Source organism: Mollisia scopiformis (genome assembly GCF_001500285.1).
Source record: "Mollisia scopiformis unplaced genomic scaffold LY89scaffold_32, whole genome shotgun sequence".
Classification (NCBI taxonomy): Eukaryota; Fungi; Ascomycota; class Leotiomycetes; order Helotiales; family Mollisiaceae; genus Mollisia; species Mollisia scopiformis.
In genome coordinates this window covers 532,113-554,715 of record NW_017263612.1, presented here as the reverse complement: position 1 = coordinate 554,715, position 22,603 = coordinate 532,113, and the positions used below count along the sequence as shown (strand labels likewise).

At 47.4% G+C, this 22,603-nt stretch overlaps 9 protein-coding genes across 9 annotated transcripts; 6 read left to right on the top strand and 3 right to left on the bottom strand.

The window, feature by feature from the left end:
• Positions 1–95: 95 nt before the first annotated feature.
• Positions 96–1,314, bottom strand: LY89DRAFT_764773 (uncharacterized protein; the record flags this gene model as incomplete). The annotated part of the gene is made up of 3 exons (XM_018221648.1): positions 96–124; positions 221–823; positions 885–1,314. Coding segments are annotated over 3 exons (1,062 nt in total), but the record flags the coding sequence as incomplete, so codon positions are not given.
• A 1,253-nt stretch (positions 1,315–2,567) lies between these two features.
• Positions 2,568–3,801, top strand: LY89DRAFT_334441 (uncharacterized protein). Its single transcript, XM_018206812.1, has 3 exons — positions 2,568–3,555; positions 3,580–3,582; positions 3,677–3,801. Exons 1-3 carry the CDS (start codon positions 2,710–2,712, stop codon positions 3,710–3,712), a joined length of 885 nt encoding a protein of 294 aa, XP_018062942.1. The 5' UTR covers positions 2,568–2,709; the 3' UTR covers positions 3,713–3,801.
• A 531-nt stretch (positions 3,802–4,332) lies between these two features.
• LY89DRAFT_659026 (putative NUDIX family hydrolase) lies at positions 4,333–6,024 on the top strand. Its single transcript, XM_018212500.1, has 2 exons — positions 4,333–4,849; positions 4,914–6,024. The coding sequence occupies exons 1-2, from the start codon at positions 4,368–4,370 to the stop codon at positions 5,743–5,745; spliced, it is 1,314 nt and encodes a 437-aa protein (XP_018062941.1). The 5' UTR covers positions 4,333–4,367; the 3' UTR covers positions 5,746–6,024.
• Positions 5,718–7,204, top strand: LY89DRAFT_764771 (putative Rhamnolipids biosynthesis 3-oxoacyl-reductase; the record flags this gene model as incomplete). Its single annotated transcript, XM_018221647.1, has 3 exons — positions 5,718–6,348; positions 6,398–6,551; positions 6,659–7,204. Exons 1-3 carry the CDS (start codon positions 6,038–6,040, stop codon positions 7,202–7,204), a joined length of 1,011 nt encoding a protein of 336 aa, XP_018062940.1. The 5' UTR covers positions 5,718–6,037.
• An 807-nt stretch (positions 7,205–8,011) lies between these two features.
• Positions 8,012–9,523, top strand: LY89DRAFT_659025 (NAD-P-binding protein; the record flags this gene model as incomplete). The annotated part of the gene is made up of 4 exons (XM_018212499.1): positions 8,012–8,240; positions 8,310–8,344; positions 8,456–8,897; positions 8,949–9,523. 4 exons carry the CDS (start codon positions 8,012–8,014, stop codon positions 9,245–9,247), a joined length of 1,005 nt encoding a protein of 334 aa, XP_018062939.1. The 3' UTR covers positions 9,248–9,523.
• Positions 9,524–9,597: 74 nt separating this feature from the next.
• On the bottom strand, positions 9,598–11,291 carry LY89DRAFT_629803 (atp-specific succinyl-CoA synthetase beta subunit). The gene is made up of 4 exons (XM_018211221.1): positions 11,198–11,291; positions 11,051–11,140; positions 9,849–10,998; positions 9,598–9,795 (listed from the first exon to the last, which is right to left on the bottom strand). Exons 1-4 carry the CDS (start codon positions 11,249–11,251, stop codon positions 9,752–9,754), a joined length of 1,338 nt encoding a protein of 445 aa, XP_018062938.1. The 5' UTR covers positions 11,252–11,291; the 3' UTR covers positions 9,598–9,751.
• A 104-nt stretch (positions 11,292–11,395) lies between these two features.
• Positions 11,396–12,420, top strand: LY89DRAFT_334364 (uncharacterized protein). Its single transcript, XM_018206811.1, has one exon. It carries the CDS (start codon positions 11,476–11,478, stop codon positions 12,298–12,300), a length of 825 nt encoding a protein of 274 aa, XP_018062937.1. The 5' UTR covers positions 11,396–11,475; the 3' UTR covers positions 12,301–12,420.
• A 654-nt stretch (positions 12,421–13,074) lies between these two features.
• On the top strand, positions 13,075–14,494 carry LY89DRAFT_691012 (UBC-like protein). The gene is made up of 3 exons (XM_018216212.1): positions 13,075–13,546; positions 13,633–13,751; positions 13,802–14,494. The coding sequence occupies exons 1-3, from the start codon at positions 13,401–13,403 to the stop codon at positions 14,230–14,232; spliced, it is 696 nt and encodes a 231-aa protein (XP_018062936.1). The 5' UTR covers positions 13,075–13,400; the 3' UTR covers positions 14,233–14,494.
• An 857-nt stretch (positions 14,495–15,351) lies between these two features.
• LY89DRAFT_691010 (glutamate synthase) lies at positions 15,352–22,516 on the bottom strand. Its single transcript, XM_018216211.1, has 7 exons — positions 22,475–22,516; positions 22,268–22,418; positions 21,542–22,213; positions 18,801–21,490; positions 18,659–18,745; positions 15,932–18,489; positions 15,352–15,881 (listed from the first exon to the last, which is right to left on the bottom strand). Exons 3-7 carry the CDS (start codon positions 22,191–22,193, stop codon positions 15,722–15,724), a joined length of 6,147 nt encoding a protein of 2,048 aa, XP_018062935.1. The 5' UTR covers positions 22,194–22,213; positions 22,268–22,418; positions 22,475–22,516; the 3' UTR covers positions 15,352–15,721.
• Positions 22,517–22,603: the final 87 nt, after the last annotated feature.

Sequence of the window (22,603 nt, the reverse complement as noted above, 5' to 3'; positions counted from 1 at the left end):
TGACTACATACCACTTTGATCACAGAAAGTGATGATCGTCCCTTTAGTCCAGCGAGATATCGTCTCTGTCATCCAATCTCGCAAAGCGTCCTCCCTCACCCCGTGAAGCCGTTTCGAGCCGCCCCTAACAATGAAAGCGTCAGCAAGCTTGTACTTCCAAATAATTACCAATAGAATAATACATTAGCAAGAAGAGAGTGGGGCTCTTGGAAAGACTTACAATCACCGGCCCTGGCATCATCATCATAAATGAACGAGTCACTATCCTCTTCATCCTCCTTGTCTTCCTCTGACTCAGAATCCTCACTCATGAGAATAGGCTCGTCTTCATTATTGAAGTCGATAGACGATTCGCTTTCCGAGTCCGAGGAGTCGTACCAATCTGGATGATCCTCGTTCATCTGGTCATTCTTCTTCTTTAACCTCTTGTCCCGAGCACGCTCTCGAGCACACTCCTTCTTCTCTCGCCGTCTTCTTTTGATCTCCCGACCTCTCTCTTTGGCATCCTCCGTTTCGATTTGATACATTCGCCAGTCCTCCAACATGGTTTCCGTGGTCAAAAACTTGTTCGCAAGCCAATGGTAATGCATGTCTGGTATCCATAAACCTAGGAGACTATGGAGAGTGAATGCATTCCCATAGATGTCTATAACTCTTCCCCGAAGATCAACTTTGCGACTTTCCGTCCTGTTACTCCACTCATTGGCAAAGCGTTTGCACGTTACGCTGAGAACTGCGAGGGTGACCTGATCCTTTTCGATGTAGCTCATGATTTTGTCCAATATCTCTGCCGGGATTTGGTCGAAGTAGTCTTTCATATTGTCTATCAACCAAATGTTAGCTACGGCTTGTCACTGTGATCTTAATTATCAGGTTAAATATACCGAATGGCTTGCGAACTACACTCGATGGTAATCGGACGGCTTCCTGTGGCAGAAGCGCAACAGCCGATTTGTCCCTCTTCACAGCATGCCAGCCCTTGGACTTCAGACTGCGAGCGCTGGGTCCTCTCACAGCGCGCTTCCTCGCAACAGGCTTCTTCGCCGCAGGCTTCTTCACAACTGCCTTCTTCACAGCAGCCTTCTTTACCGCGGGCTTCTTCTTGACGACCTTCTTCGCTGCTGCTATCTTCGACTTCGCCATCTGAAAGATTGATTGATTGACACAATGAAGTTGAGGTCGGTGTAGTAGACAAGGAATGGAAGTTGGATTTGGATGACTTTGAAGGATCGAAGGTATCGCAAAGGAGTTGATATTGCATAACCATAAATTGACAACTCGGCGCAAAGTAAACAAGCGACCAATTTTGCTTAGCGTACTAATTCCAAATTAGCGCTTTCTCAAAAGGAATAGCATAAGACAAAGAACATTTTTGTTGAGTTAGTGGGAAAGCCTGCACGTGAACAGGTTATCTGCAATGATCAGCTTATGGTTTAAACTGGCAGGATAAGCTCTCCTATATATAGTCTTGAGTTGTCGCTTGAATAGATACCCACTAATTTCGCCTATTGAGAGCGAAGCCAGTGGCCCATCATGGATATCGCTTGGGGTGAGACACCTCTTTGTTCGGACAAGAGGAGAAGTAGGGAACTCTAAGACCTTGGGGTCCTGAAGAAAAGGCTGAGTTCAAAGCTGGATATTGTTTCATCTCATACAATAAAGGCTGAGTTTGTCATGAAACCGGGTGTCTCCGAGAGTTTCTATACCTATAGCTACCTTTCGAATCACAAAGACTCGATCTGCAAGATGCCTTTTTGTAAGTAGCTCTCCTTGCCTGTTAGTGATCTGTTACCAATAATTTGAAGCCAGATACTCCAATGCCCATGCTGCGCCAGGGGAAATATCTGATTAAGGAATGGGTAAGTCAAAAGAGGCAAACTTAAACTCCGGTTCAGATTTCTTTTGTAATTCAAGTTTCAATTGTAACTATTTGTCTATATGACTCTGATCTGGCTTACCTGGCCTCAGCAGATTTGGGAGAAGAGCGTGGACGCAACTTTGTTCCTTGGAATTCGGCCCCGGGTTCTATTTTGTTTTTTGTTCTGTATACTTTACTGTACTTTAATGCTTCAATCGCGTCTTATATCTGCTTTGTACTCTTATTTATCAAGGTTTTAAATATAAAACCTTGATCTTTGAAACATGTCTCGTAGAAGAGAAGAAAACATTTCAACTTCTTGCCTTTTGACACAGAGACCGATAGGGAGAAGATAAGGCAAAAGAGGAGCTCGGGTGTATTATGTCGCTGACACAGTCTAGACGTTGAAGCTGAGCATTGTCATACATATCTAGACGAGGGCTCGAAACCGGAAGTGAAGATACATTCTGTCTAACCCTGCAACACGATCCAATATTCACATCTTCCGCATCAGGTCTCATATTACACAATTGCACTAAAGTGAAACAAACTCTCAAATGACTCATCCAGCCCTAAAGAAGAAATAGAACATTCTAAATCAAGGCTTCCGTCACGTGAACCCCCTATTAGGCAGCATACCTTAAGCGAAGGGGCCGCTGCAACACGAGATACACTTCAGAGTCAATATCGAGGAGTATTTGAACAATAAAAGGAAGGATGCATCCCAAGAACTATTTTCAATTATGTCAGAATCGGTGCTGAAAGTGAATTATTGGTACTTGCTATTGTCTGATTCTTGGTGCAGAAAGTGAATTATTGGTACTTGCTATTGTGCGAACCAAACTGACGCGATGCACACCACGAATGAAGATTGGGAAATATGGCTTACTCTTCTTTTCTTCCAGTCTCGAATCAAGCAAGTTCCAAACAGAAACAAGGAGACAAACGCAAACACGCACACCCTCTGTGATTGTTCCGCTTCATATCATACTCAAGCCCTGTTCTCAATCACAATGGATTCTAAATCATGCCTCCTCGCACAGTCACACAGAGCATCCTCCTCCACTCATCACCTACACCCCGACTTGCAATTCCCTCCACCACAGCTCGAACCCCTAAAACGAGAAATCAAACACTGCAGCATAGCAATGGATCCTATCGACTGGTCCACGGGCAGACGTCCAAACCGCCCTTTCCAGAGGATCAATTCGGACTGGCTCGCGATGCAGCATTCCCTGTCGCAGCGTGCTTTCCCATCTCCAGCTCTTCCTGCGCCGGTGAATCGAGGGCCGACAGCGTACTATCTCGAACAAGCAGCCTTCTACTCCCAAAACACGGGCCCGGATCCTTTCTACACTCCTCCAAGTCCCGACCGTCCTGGCCCGCTGAAAGTGCTTGTGTTATATCTCCTTTCATCACTTGGTTCGCTGCTCTCTGCTATTACGCAATTCGGGTCCGGCCTTTGGGCTGTACTTTGCTTGTTACCTTGGCTGTTGGTCTTGTTGGTGAAATTAGTTGTGGGCGAAATCAAGAAGGTGGGGTGGAAGTGGGAGGTTGTGCTTGGGTTGGCTCTTGCGGCGCAGTTGGTGAGATTGCTACGCGGGGTGGACGTTAGTGGAGGGATGGAGGGAGTGGTGGGAGAGGGGCCGGTTTATACTGTTTTTGTGGCTGGGAGGGATGCGATCGGGAGTGGTGCTGTTTGGAGGGGTCAGAGTTAGTAGGTGGTGAGGGGTGCTTGTCTCGCTGCTGGTGGTTTTAAAGCGGTGGAAATAATGCTATCTTGAGGGGCTATATATTTGCTTGGAGTACTGACCTGAGCTGATTGACGTTCTCACGTCTCGGAATTGGATTTGATCTTGAATCCGTCCTGCAATCCGAATGTTCCATGTTTGCAAGTCATCATATTCCGACTTAGAAAGGAACGTATCTTGTGTAACTGAAATCAATGATATGAACATCAACATTATGTCCTCCGTATCTATCTAGGCACCGGTCCGAATTAACGCAGACTCAATGAAATGGGAAGAATTACTTAATCTCCAGAAGACACATCAGACAGCCAAGAGGGGGCGCCGTTGAGACGACATAATAATACACTCAACGAAGGACAGTTGACACCATTACAGTACACCACCGCAAGAGGTAGAGCCGTAAATATCGCAATTAACGCAATCAAGAATGTCGGTAAGAGCTCACACATTCAGCGCCAAACTCAAAGCAAGCGTTGGTGGTGAATCTTGACTTGGCTTGTTTTCTCTTGTTGCCAATCGAATCATAAAAGGACAAACACATAAACACCGTTTCGACAATACATATTTCTCTTAAGACTTTACTTGAGTCTAGACCACGATACAGTACAGAATCATTAAAGGTTTGAGTGAGGTCAAAATATACAAACATCCTTGCTGACTCATCCGCAGCCGAGGCTCAACAACCTGGAAATTCTGGGGAAGACGTCTCGTGCACCAAGCACTTCCCCAGCAATTACACCGATCGACCTCTCTCTCCAATGTCGCAGGAGGAAGTCAAAGGGGAAGCACCAGCCCTCATAAATGCCGTCCGAGACTCGCTGTCGGGCTTGATTACTGATCCCTATCCGTACGTCCCCAATCCTGAAAGCTGCAAACGGAGAGCTTCAGTCGCACTCGTCCTACGTATACGACCACATTACGAGCATTGGCCTTCCACTTGCCTTGCGCAGGCAGATAGCACATCTCGGGAAGCTTTCGTACAACAGTTCTTCGAGCAATCATGGGTCCAACATGGAGATCCAGAAGTTGTATTCATTAAGCGGGCTGCTCGGGTGGGAGACCGATGGACGTCCCATGTTGCTCTGCCAGGCGGGAAAAGGGACCCGGAAGATGAAGACGATAAAGCTGTTGCTATCCGAGAGACTTCCGAGGAGATAGGCTTGGATCTCACGTCTGAAGATGCATTCTTTGTAGGTAATCTGCCGGAGCGGGTAGTGAGCACAAGCTGGGGTAAAGTTCCGTAAGAAGCCCTGTGCATACATTTATCACTCCACATATGGTCTACGGCTAACCACCACTTGCAGAATTATGGTTCTCTGCCCTTTCGTGTTCCTCTGGACCCAGCCAGATCTACCTCCATTCCATCTTCAGCCTACAGAAGTAGCCTCGACACATTGGGTCCCTCTTCGAATTCTACTCTCACCATCCTCACGAACCTGTGAATATGTTGATGTGTCCGATAGATTTGCTAGGAGAGGAGGAGCTGCGGTCAAGGCTATCATAAGATCTATCCTGGGGAAAATGCAGTTCTCCGCCATTCGACTGTTACCCTCCGAGTCGCTATTTTGCAGCTCAACTGCGGAATATTTTAATCCTCCTGAAGAGAACGAGGAGGTAGAGTCAAAATCGATCACAAGCAAACTATACAGTTGGTACCTTGGGGACCATGCGGGGTCAGCAGAAAAAACAAGACCATTACTACTGTGGGGTCTAACATTGGGTATACTGGCCGATTTCCTGGATCAGTTGCCTCCCTACAATGCCGTACAATTATGGGCATATCCGACATTCACGTCTGTTGATGTACGGTGGATTATCAATGCACTTACTTTCTCGCTGAAAAGGAGGAATCGAAGTCGCTTGCAAGGCAATCAAACTGCAGTAGATGACAGTACCGAAGCTGTAGCTACAGGGGATAATCCTTGGTTTATTGGAGGTTTGAGTGATGGTATGAAACCATTGAGAAGAGAACCAAACGCAAAGAAGTCTTATGCGGTTGGCGTTATGCTAGAGGGATATTACGACATGGCAAGAAGAGGTGTTTGGATGGCAGCAAGTCTTAGATTCATTGCAGCTTTCGTTCTGGGATACCACATCATGAAGAGGTGTAGACAACGGGTAGGTCGATACGCTTGAAGAATGCATGATCATCCTGATTATAGAATGCGGTAGTACAAGGCTGAAAATTGAGATCGGTGGAAAGCGAGTTTGCTCAGCAGCAATTTCGACTCAGGATCAATAGAACGAAATCAGATGCAATCATGCACTTAATGTAAAGTACCTAGGGTAGAAATGCTCCTCTTGATGGTTTTACTAGCTCGCGTTTGTCAGCCTTGCAGGTTAATGTCACAACGTCATGACCTCAACGTCACAGCTTCCATCGGAGCACATATAACTCGATAGATGAAATATTCCATACTCACTCATAATGTTAAAACTACTCTCAAGAACTATTCTCGTTTCTCAACCTTGTCGCAGCACTTTCATCAAACCCAATTTCCCAATATTGACGAGGACAATGGCCACAGGAGCAGCAAGCAATGATCAATTGAAAGTCAACAAGCTTTTCGATGTTTCCAATTACGCAGCTATTGTTACTGGAGGAGGTACAGGTATCGGATTAATGATTACCCAAACTCTGGTTGCAAACGGCGCAAAGGTTTACATCACAGGTCGACGGGAGGAGGCTTTGGACACTGTGGTTGAGAAATACAATACTGGACCAGGGAAGATCATTGCGTGAGTCCACTGTCTCAAATCTATGAGCAGAATGCTAAGAAGAAAATAGACTTCCGGGTGATGTTACCAAGAAGGAGGAGATCGTAAGGCTTGTAAAAGAAGTGGAGTCCAACGAGCCAAAAGGAATTCATCTCCTCGTCAATAACGCTGGTATTGCTCGAGATGATAACACCAAATATTCAAATGGAAAGCCTGACTTCAAGGTGAGACTCTTTCTCTACTGCCAACAATGTCGGCTTTCCAAGTTCTCATCCCATACAGGATGTTCAACCTGAACATATTGATGATAAAGAAAAGCTTACATTTCCAGTCCGCACAATCCATCTCAGACCATCTTATGAAGTCAGACCCCTCAGCTTGGGCCTCAACCTTCGAAACGAATGTCGCATCTCAGTTTTTCGTCTCAGCCGGCTTCCTACCACTCCTGGCCAAAGCACGAGAAAGTACCCCGGGATTTTCTCCTAGCATTGTGAACATCACTTCAATTTCTGGAGTCATGAAGGGCTCTTCAAATGGCCAATTCGCCTACGCTTCTTCCAAAGCCGCTTTCCTGCATCTCACCAGAATGCTGGCAACGACTTTCGTCGAAGCAAAGATTAGAGTCAATAGTATTGCGCCAGGAGTATTTCCTAGTGAGATGACAGCGGGAGACAGTGACGGAGATCAAAAGAGTAGTTTGGATTCCGAGGCTAGTAATCCCAGTGGGAGGTATGGTCATGATACGGATATGGGAGCTTGTATTTTATTCCTTGCGGGGCCCAGTGGGGTGTTTTTGAATGGACAGGTTATTTATCCTGATGGAGGTGAGTTCTCTTTCTCGAGTTGTAATCGAATTTGGAGAACTGACTACTTTTAAACAGGAAATATTCTAGTTTCGCCAGCTTGCACGTAAGAGAGCTGGTTTTATGTGGTCTTGGGTGGGCGATGAATGTTCAAATCCACATGCTGGAGAGACTTGAAAGTTTTCTTGCATTCGAGGCACCGGGATTGATCAATAATCATGTAAAGAGTAAAATGCTTTCAGAAAGGAAACTAGAAGGCTTTCATGAGGAATGAGTCCAAGAGCTTGGCTCCGTGAATGCCCACGTGATTTGATTCGTAAACATGATCTATTATCTTTCGCTGTCCAAAGCCTATGCAGACATTTTGAGCTGACCGATGTTTCATTGATATTATTTACGAGTAATAAGTTCATTGGCTACCAAAGAGGTTAAATGAAAGCGGACTTTTCATCGCTTCCTTAGTCTTACTCGCATGCGCACTGAGCAACATCAAAGCTCACTTGCTCGCATCGCAAAAGTTCAACTAGAGTGGATCTGGATATGCAGCTAATTGTTCGTCTTAGACGGATTTGTAATTTGTTATTTGCAACACTTCGCGTTCGGAATTACCATCCTTGCTGCTACAACGGGAGTCCGTCTTACGATTTGGTCTAGTGTACGAGAAATCACATAGCATTTCTTGGTGGGTTGTGTATACTGTAGTCATACTTTAGGGCATGGAGACCTTGCCCAATATTAAAATAAAGGAAACACAGTCCTCCAAATGAAACTATCACTGGAGCGGTGCTTGAACGGACATAGATAGAGCTACGAAACTCCCCACAACTCACTTGTGCAATTTGACGATCCGTCTTTCATTCTTAGATCTCACTCTGTTCATCATGTCTCCTAATCATACTGTGCTTGTGACTGGAGTTAATGGCTTCATTGGATCTCATGTTGCAGACCAATTCTTGGCTGCAGGGTATGACGTGAGAGGGACAACAAGAACAATTAAGAGGGGACAGACTATCAAGAAGGTACTGGATGAGAAACATGGAGCTGGAAGGGTAGAGATTGTAGCTGTGCCGGACATCTCAATCGATGGCGCATTTGATGAAGCTGTGAAAGGTGTGTGAGGATCAAACGAAATGCGCAAACAGCATTGAAGTCATAATGAGACTGCTGACTTTTGACCAGGAGTCCATGCTGTCGCTCATGTAGCATTAATTCTGGTACGTCGAACTTTGACCAACGCACTAATCTCGAGCTTATCTTCAGAAGAGCTGCTTTTCAGAAAAGTTCACCCATCCTCAAAAGCACATGCTAATTAACCTATTTTTCAGACTTTCGACAAAGATGCCAGTAAAGTCATCCCACCCACCGTTGCTGCCACCACCAGTATTCTCGAGTCATGCCTCAAAGAAAAATCTGTAGCAAGCTTTGTGTATACCTCATCCTCAGCCGCAACATGTCGCGCAATGGCCAACGTCAAAAGACGCATCGACTCCAATTCCTGGAACGAGCAAGACATCAAGGAAGCATGGAAGCCAGAATCGGAATGGCAAGAAGGCCAGCAATGGGTCGTTTACGGAGCCAGTAAAGCAGAGGCTGAGAAGGCGCTGTGGAAATTTAGGGATGAAAAGAAGCCCCATTTTACCATCAATGCTGTGCTTCCCGACACCAATTTCGGACCGGTCATGTTGAAAGAGGAGGTCAGGTCCACAGCGAATTTCCTCAAAATGGCATGTGATGGGATGGTCTTACCTCTACAGGGTGTCGCTCCTCGTCCGTCTCTCTACATTTATTCCTCCCATATTATACGCTAATTTCAAATAGAATATTGGGTAGATGTCCGAGATACAGCGAGATTGCACGTCGCAGCAGTCAAGTACCCAGACGTGAACGGACGCCGTATTTTCGGATGGGTGAAACCCTATAATTGGAACCAGGTGTTGAAAGTGTTGAGAAAGATTCGACCTGGCCATAAGTTTCCTGACGATATTCCGGACCCAGGGCTGGATCTGACTGAAATCGATGTTACGGAAGATGAGAAGTTGCTCGCAAGGCTCAAAGGGACTGGATGGACACCGTTCAACGAGTGCTTAGATGCGTCGTTGAAGAGTTATGGGTATTGATGAAAGGGCCTTGTGAGAAACGGTCGTTGCAATCCCAGTTGGTGTAACGTCGCTAAATCTAAGCAAAGCAAGCCACATATTATGACTAAACTAGAAGCAGAACATCATTAGATCCAGAATATCAGTCAAAATCCTGCAGACGGCTAATCACGACCTGCTTGAAATTTTAAACTCCTCTTGACAAGCTCTCAAATTACACGGCCTTACTAGTCGAGTAAAAGGGAAACTTAGTAAGTTTTACCAAACAGTGCAGTATAGAACGAGCTTGCAGCAACACCACTTGGGGCGCAAGTTAGTTTATCCTTTCTTAGGGATTACATGATTCGGAAAGGTCAGTCTGGTGATCAAAGGTTTTCATAGACGACCTCGGGAGGCCAGACTTGATCAACCAAGGTATATTTGCACAAGTAATGGTTTGCATTATACATACTCAACCTATCTTCTAAAGGCGAGGGAATCAATACATCAATACACAAGGAGACGCATGAAAGCAACATCATTCGCTCAAATACCGAGAGAAAACTCAACGCCAACGTCGATATCACGTGCTACATGTCTGTCAGTCTTGCTCGTTCATGAGGTAGAAGGAAATGTCTCTTACCCATCTTTACGACTTTCGAGAATTGCACAGCCTTCTCGGCAGCGCTTTGTAAGTCGTCAATGGAGAAGATCTTAAGTCCGGCATCGTTGATCAACTTGTGTGCTGCTTCCATGTTCGTTCCTTGTAATCTGGCAATGATTGGAATGCTGAGGTTCATGCTCTCAACCACGGAGATGAGACCTTGGGCAATCGCATCACATCGGACGATACCACCGAAGATGTTGACGAAGATAGCGGTAACCTTAGGATCACTAGTAATGAGGGTGAAAGCTTCCTTGATGGCTTGAGGAGTAGCTCCACCTCCAACATCGAGGAAATTTGCTGGCTCGCCACCATTTAGCTTAATAATGTCCATGGTAGCCATGGCAAGACCGGCGCCATTGACCAAGCATCCAATATCACCTCCAAGCTTGATGAAGTTCAAGCCAGACTCAGCAGCACGGACTTCTTCGGCGTCTTCCTGGGTGGTGTCGCGCCATGAGAAGATCTCTTTCTGTCTGAATTCGGCGTTGTCGTCAAAACCAAGCTTAGCATCCATAGCGAGAACTTTGTGATCTGAGGTCTCAGAGAGAGGGTTGATCTCAATCTGAGTAGCATCCTTCTCCATGAAAATTGTGTAGAGTTTCTGGATCGTGTCCTTGGCGTCCTCAATGCATTGCTCACTGAAGCCGAGATCAGTAGCAATCTTGCGGGCAATGTCGTCCGTAACACCTTTATGGATATCGATATATGTCGTGGTAATAGCGTCTGGTTGCTCTTTGGCGACAGTCTCAATGTCCATGCCTCCTTGGGATGAGGACACAATGACGGGGCCTTGGGAGCCACGGTCCATCAGGATTGCCAGGTAGAATTCTCGTCGGGCAAACTTCCGCTCGCAGATGTAGACAGAGTTGCAAAGACGGCCTGCCGCGCCCGTTTGCTTCGTGACGAGCTTGTGTCCGATCATTTGGTCGGCGAACATCTTGGCCTCTGTTGGAGAGTAGATAACTCGGACACCTCCTTTCAAGCCATTGTCGAATGTACCCTTTCCTCGACCACCAGCGAGAACCTGGGCCTTGATGACCATATCATCTCCACCAATCTTCGTTGCAATAGCTTCGGCTTCAGCCGCGGTTGTTGCAACGGAGCCGTCTGGGACACCAACGCCATACTGCAGAAAAATGAGCTTCTGGAAGCTTTCTAAGTGTGGCGGGTCCGCGTACCTTTCTTAAGAGATCCGCAGAGAGATACTCATGAATGCTCAGACCTCTCTTCTGTTGTGCAACACCTGCAAATCGTGATGGCGCGTAGGCCTAAAGATTGTCAGTCTGCTGGAAGAGGATTGAGGACTTTCAGGGAGGATTGCCTACCTTTCTTGGCTTGAGTGCAGCCGCAACAGCACTGCTACGAGCAAGCTTAAACATCTTGACGGGAGGTGTAAGAAAAGACACACGAGACCGTCGATTGCAGAAAAGAGAGGTGTTTTGAGGTTATCGAGGTTCTGATTCTTTCCGATACAATCCGGCCAGAGAGCTTTCTGTTACGGTAACCGAGAAATCCAAAGCCGCAATACTTTTATTATTAGCACGTGAAATAATTATAGTCCTCGAGACTGACTTTGAGTTCTTCAACCAACAACTCCCCAAGAATGTCGGCCGAAGGACTCTCGAAACCTGCGAAACAAGCAAAGGAAGACTTTGCAGTTATATCGAATCGCCTTGCTGTGGCCTTTGCGAAGCGCGAATCTCTCATCAAGTCCTGGACAGCTTCGTCTTCCCGACCACCACCACCAGCGGAAAAAGAAGAGGAGCTTGAGGCTGAAGATGCTGCCCTGTTTCGCAACCAGCCTCCATACCTAGGTGTTGGCGCGCCAATTCCTTCTCACTTTCTTGTTAGTGAAGCGGAACGAAACAACAAGTCATTGCGTGCGAAATTCTTCCCTACGAAAGGCCTCAAAGCGAGCAAAGCAAGAGATGCGGAGGAAAAGGCTACTAGTGCAAAGCGTGCGTTGAAGGCAGAAAGCAGTGATGAAGAGGAAGGTCGTTCTGGACTAGGTCGAGCGAAGAAGTTGAAGATGACAAGGAAGTCAGAGCCTGCAAAGTCCATGAAGGAGCAGAGCGAGTCTGAAGAAGATCACCGAGCAAGATCGATCAAGTCGAAGAAACACAAAACAATAAAAGTTGAAGCATCGAGAGGTATTAATGTACCTGACATAAACCAAGGTCAGACAACAGCACAAAGTCTAGTGGAAACCACGGAATTCATTGTGTCCAAAGGTGATGGGAAGGTTGAGGATGAAATGGAGACTTCGAAGGCATCGGCATCGGCATCGAGCTCTAATGAGCCAGATGATATTGACAAAAAGACCCAACGAGCCAGAACAACAGATCCAGCGGAGTTGAAAAGACAAAAGAAGAGGGAGAAGAGGCGGAGGCAAAAGTTGAGAGCGGCTCTGAAAAACACCAAAGCATAAGACGACCCAGTCAAGTATTGCTTTATGAATCAGCAATCCATTTTGCCCTAATCACTTTGTCGCAACCCTTCTCTTGTGATTCATTTGTTTTTATATTGTGGACCATAAATACATGTCCTGTTCCCCCTTCTATGTTGACAAGATACCTTCCCTTATGCCATCACACACGCAATTTCTTAAGACATTTTACCACCTCGAAGCCTTCACTCTACTTTTGCTAGTCATTCTCATAAGACATCATGACCAGTAGAATCAAAGATGTGTCCAACAAATTGGGTGCTCTCAGCATGAACGATAGCAAGATCCTGTCATCGCAAGATATCGACGGGAATCTGCGTCTCCTTTCCAATCTTCATACACAATACAAGAAAGTCCCTTGCAGATCTTGTCGAGCAGATCTCTCTTTTGGCCTGACCAAGGAGCATATCCGACGATGGATTGCAACAGCCAAAGGATCTCAGCCTGCTCAGATTTCAGGCGTGCTCTGCAGGAAGTGCCAAAAGTGGACCTGCTTCGGATGTCGTGGAAAGCCCACACTGTCCAAAGAGACCTTCTTGATTGATAAACTTTGTGGAATTGTTAGAAACGATTCCATAGTTGACATGGGAAAGAGAGCCGACCTCTACAACGCTGTCTTGAATTTTATTGTGCAAATTGCCAATCATCCTATTCTTGTTAAATTACTCACCGAAAAGCGTCCAGACAAGAAGAGAAGTCCTGGTGTCCAAGACCTTGGGGATAGGGCAAATCGACGAGCTTTCGATTTTGACAATTCAACGTCTGGTATGTGTGCGTCACTGGTCAAAACAGGGCTTGAGACTCTTAAGCATGCCAAAGCTTTCACTAGTCTCTCCAGGAACGAAACATTATCCAGAGATCTTAGGAGTGGAGACAGCCAAGAGGCTGTTGCAATCTGCCGTCGAGTCATCGAGTTCTATAAAGTCATCGACAAGACTGCCCCAGAAGCAAATCGCCGAAACGACTCGGCGTCCAAAGATTCCTGGGCAGTCTTTACAGAGAAGAACCGTGTGGCATTTTCTGACAGTGTTCTGGATAGGCATTCTTTCTACTCAAACTTCTCTCAGTCTAGGCCGGGCAGAATGTCTGCACTCATGAAGGAGATTGCATCTCTTACCACGTCGCTACCTCCTGGAATCTTTCTGAAGATCTCAGAAAGTCGACCAGATGTCATGAAGGCTCTGATTGCGGGCGTGGAGGGTTCGGTCTATGAAGGAGGGCTATTTGCGTATGTATTTCCTAGATGCCAGACTGGCGTCTGCTATCGTTTCATAAAAGAACTAGATCTTTAGCGAACATACTGACTCTTAACAGGTTTGATATTGCCTTGCCTCAAGATTGGCCTGTCGATCCACCTAGGGTTCACTTTGTGCTGGAGGGGCATGACTCGCATAGAGATGGGTTCAATCCTAATCTGTATGCCACCGGTGAACGTAAGTTACAAATATCCTCCAACCTAACATTCTCTGAATCTTGGCAATAGTCTGTCTCTCGCTGTTGAACACGTTCCCAGCCTGCTCCCCAGAGCAGAAGTGGCAGCCCAATCGATCCACGCTCTCGTCAGTCTTTGTGAGTATCCAGGCAATGATCCTTGGTACTTCAAATCCGCACGCGAATGAGGTCGGGTGTGATAAGGAGACAGAAGAGAGCAGCGCGTACGCGAGGCAGTACAATGATGGTGCCAGACGCCAAGTCGTCCAATACGCCATATTATACTGGCTAAGGAGCAGTTCGGCCAAGAGAAGTATCTGGTATGATATCGCCGAGCAATATTACAAGAACAAGCGTAAAGAGGTTATTGCTCGTGTGAAGTACTTGGGAGGAAGGGACAATGAAATCTGGATGGCGGCAAAGGATGTTGAGAAATGTCTTGGTGGGTATAGCAGTACGAGCTATCAGAGCAGGCATCGGTGACACGGATAAGCAAGTAGCCGAGCTTTCGTGCATCCAGGGATTGTTGCTTGGATGGTTGATTGCATATTGAGCGTTAGGATTTGGAGTTGCGTTGCAAGCAGAGCTAATTCGGTCTTTGTGCCGCGGATGCTTTTAAGCCTGATGTTTTTATGGACTCACCTTTGCAATGAGCCACTTAGGGATGGTAAATGATCATGAATACTACTGAGTCGGAGATGGAGAAGGATGATGATAGAGCTGAGAGACAGTGTATGGTTTGGGGAATTCTCGACTTCCACTCCTCTTTTATGTTGGTTGGTGTGTTAGAGTCATAGCTAACACTTGCTGCTTCTAGGGAATGAGATCAAGTCAAGGGGCTATTAACGCAGAAGGAGCATGCCAGCAGGGAGGCTTGGTATCAAAGCTTGGTTGTCTATACAGAAGATGGAAGAACTTGATTCCACTCGCCTCATCACAAAGCCAATGGGGTTAATTCATTTATGATTACAGTATAAAACACAATGTCTATCCAATATCGAAGAAACGTAAAGCTAACCCTCCCCACAATTGCATCAAACTCTCTACTCGACTCCAGTGATGATTTTCAAGAAACTCTATCTAAACTTATGGTATATGCTTAGCTTCAACGCCCAGAACATTTTAGCTTGTCTGTGAGTTTGAGGGACTCTTGAGATAACGTGAATTGACGCGAAGAAGTAGAAGTAGGCGACTCTTGTGACTTGAGGAAAATGACAGCTTCCTAGCACTCATCCACCCTGGTTGCTTCTCGATATGTGTTCTGGAAAGGTGAGCATGGATAGTTGGCCTTGAAAGTTAAGGAGCGATGTGACTGAGATATCAATCACACAATACAGTGAAAATTGTCATTGTTCCACAGATTGGAGGACAATTTAAGTATGCAGGTTAAGTAAGTTCTAACGATGAACAAAAATTTGAAAGATAATGTGACGTAGGAACGATATGCGAGCTCCCTCCTACCTTGAAACTCGAGAGAACTACTTTTCCCATTGATGTTGCCTTACAAGCTTTAGATCAATTTTACATCACACTCCAATTCTTCCGGTACGAGCAACCCGCACGCGATCCCCACAAGCACATCACTCGTCACGCAAGAGTCATTCCAAGAGTTGCGTATGTACCATTTCATAATGCTCTATATACATCGATCGATCGGTCGCATAGTCCCAAAACAGCGGACCTAAACTCCCTCGCAAAAGTGAAACGAATGCTGGTATCGTAAGGAGAAGAATAAAAAAAAGCAGCGCACCAAAAAAGTACAAGCCAAGATGATAGATGGTTCTTTCCCTTTTCCCTTCTGCATGCCTTGGTATGGTGATAGGTTGCACGCTGCCTATTGAACCATCGTCTCGAATGCACTTTTGTTCCCTTTACCCTTGGTCCTGATGCATTTTTAGTCCCATTCCTGCTTGTTGAAAATTTCGTCGTCAATGTCGTCATAAATTCCAGTCCCTGTGACTGTATCGTTGACTCAGTTTGCTGCTGCAATCTGAATGGGAGCACGGTGTTGGAGATTTCCGAGAATCTCGTGGGCGCTGCGCTTCACGATACCACCGGCGACTGGGAGACGAGTAGTGCCTTCAAGGTACATGTCGACCTCGCGAGCGGATTGTCTTCCTTCATTGATACCCCTATAATAATTTTAGTGGACGCTGGAATGAACGGATCATGATAGACTTACCAGACAATCAAGGATTGACCACGGCGACAATCACCGGCAGCGAAGACACCCTCAACGTTGGTGTGGTACTTTCCGGGGGGAGTCTTGACGTTCTTGCGTGCATCCTTCTCGATCTCACTGCCAAGAACACGATCCTCAGGACCCAAGAAACCCATAGAAAGCAGAACAAGTTCAGCAGGGAAGAACTGCTGAGATCCATCGATCTTCTTCATGTCCCAACCACCAGTGGCGGACTTTGTCCACTCAACGCGGATGGTATTGATACCCTTGACCTTTCCAGTTCCGTCATCGACGAAGTCCTCGGACATGACACAGAACTCGCGAGGATCGTGGCCCATATGCTGCTTGACCTCAGTGTGACCGTAGTCAACACGGTAAATTCTTGGCCATTGTGGCCATGGGTTGTCACGAGCACGCTCATTAGGAGGCTGTGGCAATAGCTCGAAGTTGGTGACGGACTTGGCACCGTGACGAACGGAAGTACCGATACAATCGTTACCAGTGTCTCCACCACCGATGACCACGACGTTCTTGCCCTTAGCAGAGATGTACTCGCCATCTGCAAGCTCTGAGTCAAGGAGAGACTTGGTGTTCTTGTGGAGGAATTGCATGGCAAAGTGAATACCCTCAAGGTTTCTGTTCTTGATTGGGAGATCACGGGCAACGGTAGCACCAGTAGCGATCACAACAGCGTCGTTCTCAGCCTTGAGGTCGGTGAGTGTGATGTCCTGTCCAATGGCTACACCAGTCTTGAAAGTGATGCCCTCAGCGGCCATGAAGTCTGTTCGACGCTTGACAATCTTCTTGTCGAGCTTCATGTTGGGAATTCCGTACATGAGAAGACCACCGACACGGTCAGCACGCTCGTAGACAGTGACAGTGTGACCAGCTTTGTTGAGTTGATCAGCACAAGCAAGACCAGCAGGTCCGGAGCCGATGACAGCAACGGTCTTTCCACTGCGAATCTTCGGTGGCTGGGGGATCATCCAGCCCATATCGAAGCCACGATCGATGATAGCACATTCGATTGACTTGATACCGACAGGATCCTCGTTGATACCAAGGACGCAGGCACCTTCGCAAGGAGCTGGGCAGACACGGCCAGTGAACTCGGGGAAGTTGTTGGTCATCAAAAGACGGTTGAGAGCATCTCTCCACTGATTCTGAAAGACTAATTCGTTCCATTTGGGAATGATGTTGGAAATTGGACAACCAGAGTCAGACTGACAGAAAGGAACACCACAGTCCATGCAACGAGCAGCTTGGTATTTGAGCTCATCCTCGTCGAGACGCTTGGAAAGCTCTGCCCAGTCGCGTGTTCTAGTCTTTGCAGATCTGTACTTCTCAGAACGACGTTGGTATTTCATGAAGCCCTTAGTCTTGTCCAATACCAGTGATCTCTTCTTCTCAGCAGCAGCATCGCCAATAGTCTCCTCGATGTCTTGAAGGTCGGGCTTCTTCTTTTCCTTCTTTTGAGATTCGGCAAGTTCACGAACTGGGTTGCCTGGAAGGAGAGGCAGTTGGAATTCGGCACGCTTGAGTTCGGCGGCTTTGGCAGCCTCTTCCTCCAGAACTCTCTTGTAGTCAACGGGAAGAACCTTGACGAAGCGTGGCAGGGCGCGGTTGAAGTCGAGGAGGATGCGAGCTGCAAGCTCAGAGCCAGTGTAGTGGTGGTGATCCTCAATCAAACCACGGACATAGGCAATTTCAGCTGGATCATCAATGCCTGAAGCTTCAACCATCTCCGGGTTGAGCTTGGACATGAAGTCTTGGTGGATGTCAAGGATATACGCAATACCACCAGACATACCAGCAGCGAAGTTGCGTCCGGTGCTTCCGAGAATGAGAACACGACCTCCAGTCATGTATTCGCAACCGTGGTCACCGACACCTTCAACGACAGCTGTTGCTCCGGAGTTTCTGACAGCGAAACGTTCTGCAGCAACACCACGGAAGAAGCAAGTTCCGCTGGTGGCACCATACAAACAGACGTTACCGATGAGGATGTTCTCTTCTGCCTTGAAAACTGCAGCTCGTGGTGGGTAGACAATAAGACGACCACCTGATAGACCCTTTCCAACATAGTCGTTGGCATCTCCTTCCAACTCCAAAGTCACACCAGGTGCAAGGAAGGCACCGAATGATTGACCAGCAGATCCCTTGATGTTGACATGGACAGTATCCATAGGCAGACCATCCTCTCCGTAACGTTTGGAGATCTGGTATGAAAGGGAAGTGCCCATGGCACGATCGGTGTTAACGATATCGCACTCGATTCTTGATGGTAGACCCTTGTCGAGGGTCAATTCAGCCTCAGAGATAAGCTTGTTGTCCAGTCGGACATACAGACGATGGTCTTGCTTTCGGACATTGAAAGTAGCAACACCAGGTCTGAGCTTGTGAGCTGGTGTAAGGATCAACGACAGATCGATGTTCTGAGTCTTGTTGGTGCGAAGATCTTCACGGACACGTAGGAGCTCAGCATGGCCAACCATCTCATTGATAGTTCTGAATCCAAGCTTAGCCATGATAGCACGGAGCTCGTTAGCAATGTAATACTGCCAAACGAATTAGCATAGTAAAACATCGAAACGAAAGTGAGGGGCTCTGGGAGCCGGGAGCTGTCTCAAGAGCTCTCGTTTGCAATATGTCTCAGCTCTGCCCGGCTCTCGGCTCCCAGAGCCCTCATACAAGGAAAGAGTAAATTAGTATAGGGATTTGACATACGAAGAAGTTGATGACGTGCTCGGGAGTGCCCTGGAACTTCTTGCGGAGCTCTGGGTCTTGCGTCGCGATACCGACTGGGCAGGTATTCTGAAAATATAGTTAGCTTAATGTTTCAGACCTCGACGGACATAAAAAAAAGTACCAGATGGCATTTTCTCATCATAATACATCCCATAGCGATGAGAGGAGTGGTAGCAAAGCCCCATTCTTCGGCACCAAGTAAACAAGCAATGGCGACATCACGACCAGTTCGGAGTTGGCCATCAGTCTGGACAACGACACGACCTCGAAGATCGTTCAGAACCAAAGTCTGATGAGTCTCAGCGAGACCAAGTTCCCAAGGAAGACCGGCATACTTGATACCAGTCCATCGAGAGGCACCAGTTCCACCATCATGACCAGAGATCAAGATGTGGTCAGCCTTGGCCTTGGCTACACCAGATGCGACAATACCAACACCAGTTTCCGAGACGAGCTTGACAGAGACACGAGCACGAGGGTTTGAGCACTTGAGATCGTAGATCAGTTGCTTCAAATCTTCGATACTGTAGATGTCGTGATGGGGTGGAGGCGAAATGAGACCGACACCAGGAGTCGAGTGACGAGTTCGTGCAATTGACTTCGAAACTTTGTGGCCCGGAAGCTCACCGCCCTCACCAGGCTTTGCGCCTTGAGCCATCTTAATTTGAAGCTCGTCGGAGTCTGCGAGATAGTTGGAGGTGACACCGAAACGACCGGAAGCGACTTGCTTGATGGCAGAACGCATAGTGTCGCCGTTCTCCATTCTCTCGGATCGCTCTGGATCTTCACCACCTTCACCAGTGTTGGATTTGCCACCAAGACGATTCATAGCAACAGCAAGTGTCGAGTGAGACTCCATAGAGATTGATCCGTAGGACATAGCTCCCGTGCAGAATCTACGAACGATCTCGGTCCATGGTTCGACTTGGTCGATGGGAACAGGAGTGCTCTCGTCAAATTTGAAATCAAGGAGACCACGAAGAGTGCATGCCTTGATCTGCTCGTACTCGGCGAGTGAGTATGCCTCGTAAGACTTGTCATTCTTGGTGCGAACGGCATCTTGAATGTTGGCGATAGAGGTAGGATCGTTGATGTGAGGCTCGCCGCCATCACGCCAATGGTACTCACCAGACTCGACAAGACCTGGGACGCTGACAGTGTAGCGAGATGGGAAGCCCTTCTCATGGAACCGGAAAGCATCCTCGGCAATGAGCTCGAATGTGATACCTTTAATCCTGGTAGCAGTTCCCTTAAAGCATCGGTCGACGACAGTGTCGTCAACACCAAGAGCCTCGAAAATCTGGGCACCCTTGTAACTAGCCAAGGTCGAGATACCCATCTTGCTCATGACCTTCAAGATACCTCCATCTGCGGAGTATTTGTAGTTGCGGATAAGAGCATCGTCGCTGAGCTTCTTTCTGATCAAACCCTCTCTGTTGAGCTTGATGATGCATTCCATAGCGAGGTATGGGTTGATAGCATCGGCACCATAGCCAAGAAGAACACACATGTGGTGCACTTCACGAGCTTCAGCAGTCTCAACGACCAAAGCAGCGAGTGATCGCCACTTGTTGTTGACCAAGTGGTGATGAACCATACCAGAGGCGAGGAGCGCAGAAACAGGCACACGTTCGGCAGAGGTTGCACGATCAGAAAGGATGATAATGCGATCCTTATTCTCGATGGCAGCAGTGACCTGTTCGCAGATCTCGTCGAGGTGGCGGATATAACCTTGGGTGCCCTCAGACTTAGGGAAGGTCAAGTCAATGACCTTGACGGTCCACTGTGAATGAAGCTTGCTGATATTCTTCAAGGCGTTGAATTCGGGAATGGAGAGGACGGGGGTTGGAAGCAGCAATCGACCGCATTGAGACGAGTCCATCTCAAGCAAGTTACCTTGAGGACCAACATAGCAGTCCAACGACATGACAATAGCCTCTCGAATAGGATCGATAGGAGGGTTGGTGACTTGTGCGAACAATTGTCGGAAATACTCGTAGAGCAGCCGAGGAGCCTGTGCTAGACATGCCAATGGCGCATCATTACCCATGGATCCAAGAGCTTCCTTTTCATCGGAAGCCATAGGTGCGAGCAGCAAACTGACTTGCTCGAAGGAGTAGCCAAAAGCTCTAAGCAGGGCATCTTCCTGGATAGGAGAACCATCAGGCTTTGGGGCAAGGTCGATCGAGCCTTGGTTGGTGATATCTTCGAACACCTTTGGCAAGGTAATCAATTCCTTGTGAAGCCACGATCGGAAGTCATGGCGAGTGGAGACAGTGTTCTTCAGTTCACTGTCGTCGATGATGCGACCAGCAAGAGTATCAACGAGAAGCATCTTGCCGGGTTGCAGACGACCCTTGAGGACGACCCTCTCGGGGTCCACGTGAATGGTTCCTACTTCGGAAGCGCAGATGATCCTGTCATCATCCATCACATAGTATCTGCAGGGACGGAGACCATTTCGGTCCAAGTTGGCACCGCAGTATCTTCCATCAGCAAAGGTGAAGAGGGCAGGCCCATCCCATGGCTCCATTTGGCAAGCAGCCCATTCGTAGAAAGCGGCCTTGGCTGGGTCCATAGCGGCATTGTCTTGCCATGCTTCTGGTACCATCAACATGACAGCCTCCGGCAAGGACAGAACACCATTGACAGTCAAAAGTTCTAAGACGTTGTCAAAAGCTGCAGAATCCGAACCGCCATCTTCGACGATCGGGTAAAGCATCTCGAGTTCCTCGCCAAAAATATCTGACTGCATGACACCTTCACGGGCACGCATCCAGTTCTTGTTGCCGCGCAGGGTGTTGATTTCACCTAGTTAGAGGTTAGTTCATGGTCATATTGGAATTTTACAAATTTCCATACCATTGTGAGCAGCCCATCGCAGTGGTTGAGCACGATCCCAGGAAGGAAATGTGTTAGTCGAGAAACGACTATGCACGAGAGCAAAATGGGCTTCGTAGTCAGCGTTGACTAGATCATAATAGTACTGGTACACCTGCACAGGAGCAAGCTGTCCTTTGTACACAATGTTCTTGTTCGAAAGGGAGCATAAGTAAAACCAATTGTGAAGGCCAATGGTATGGGTCGCACGCTTTCGGAGCACGTAGAGTTGTCTTTCGAAGTATTTCTCATCAAAAAGATCAGGGTCTGTGGTCTCTGGCGAATTGCCATAACCATATGCAGATGATAGCACAACGAATGGCTGCAAAATAATAGGCTCACGAGAAGCAGCAGCGGGACCAAGAAGAGTGGAATCTTTAGGAGGCTCTCGCCATCCCAATACCCTCAACCCCAGTGACTCTGAGATCTCTTCCAATTGTTTTTTCGATTCTTGCAAAGTCTCTTCATCTGGCTTGAAGAAAAGATTGCCCACAGCATATTGGCCCTGAGGGGGAAGCTTGATATCCGTCTCGCGTTCGAAATTCTTAATGAAAAATTTGTGGGGGATCGATGTCATCACACCAGCCCCGTCTCCGTCTCGCGCATCGGAACCCACTGCACCTCGATGGGTCATGTTACAAAGGAGGTTTCGCGCTGTGGAAGAAATGTGTCAGCGTATATTGGTCAATTATACATGTAGGAGCCTACCATCGCTAACAATCTTGTGGCTTGCCTTGCCCTTGATGTGACTATACAATATCAGCTTCGGTTTGCTATTGTTGCCAATCGAGGAGAGACTACTGACCAAGCAAACCCGACACCACAGGCATCTTTCTCCAAGTCTGGATCATACAGTCCCCTAGACGAACCACATTAGCACAGGCAGTGGCGGATGTGCCTGGAATGGTTACATACTGCTTCACCGGGAGGGCGCCTGCCCATGACCCGTTGTCCTCCGTCTGATACACATAGGGATTGTATGGCTCATTCTCAGCATCAATCTGGGTTTGTCTGTCGTTGAAATCGTCGACTCTTGCCATATCA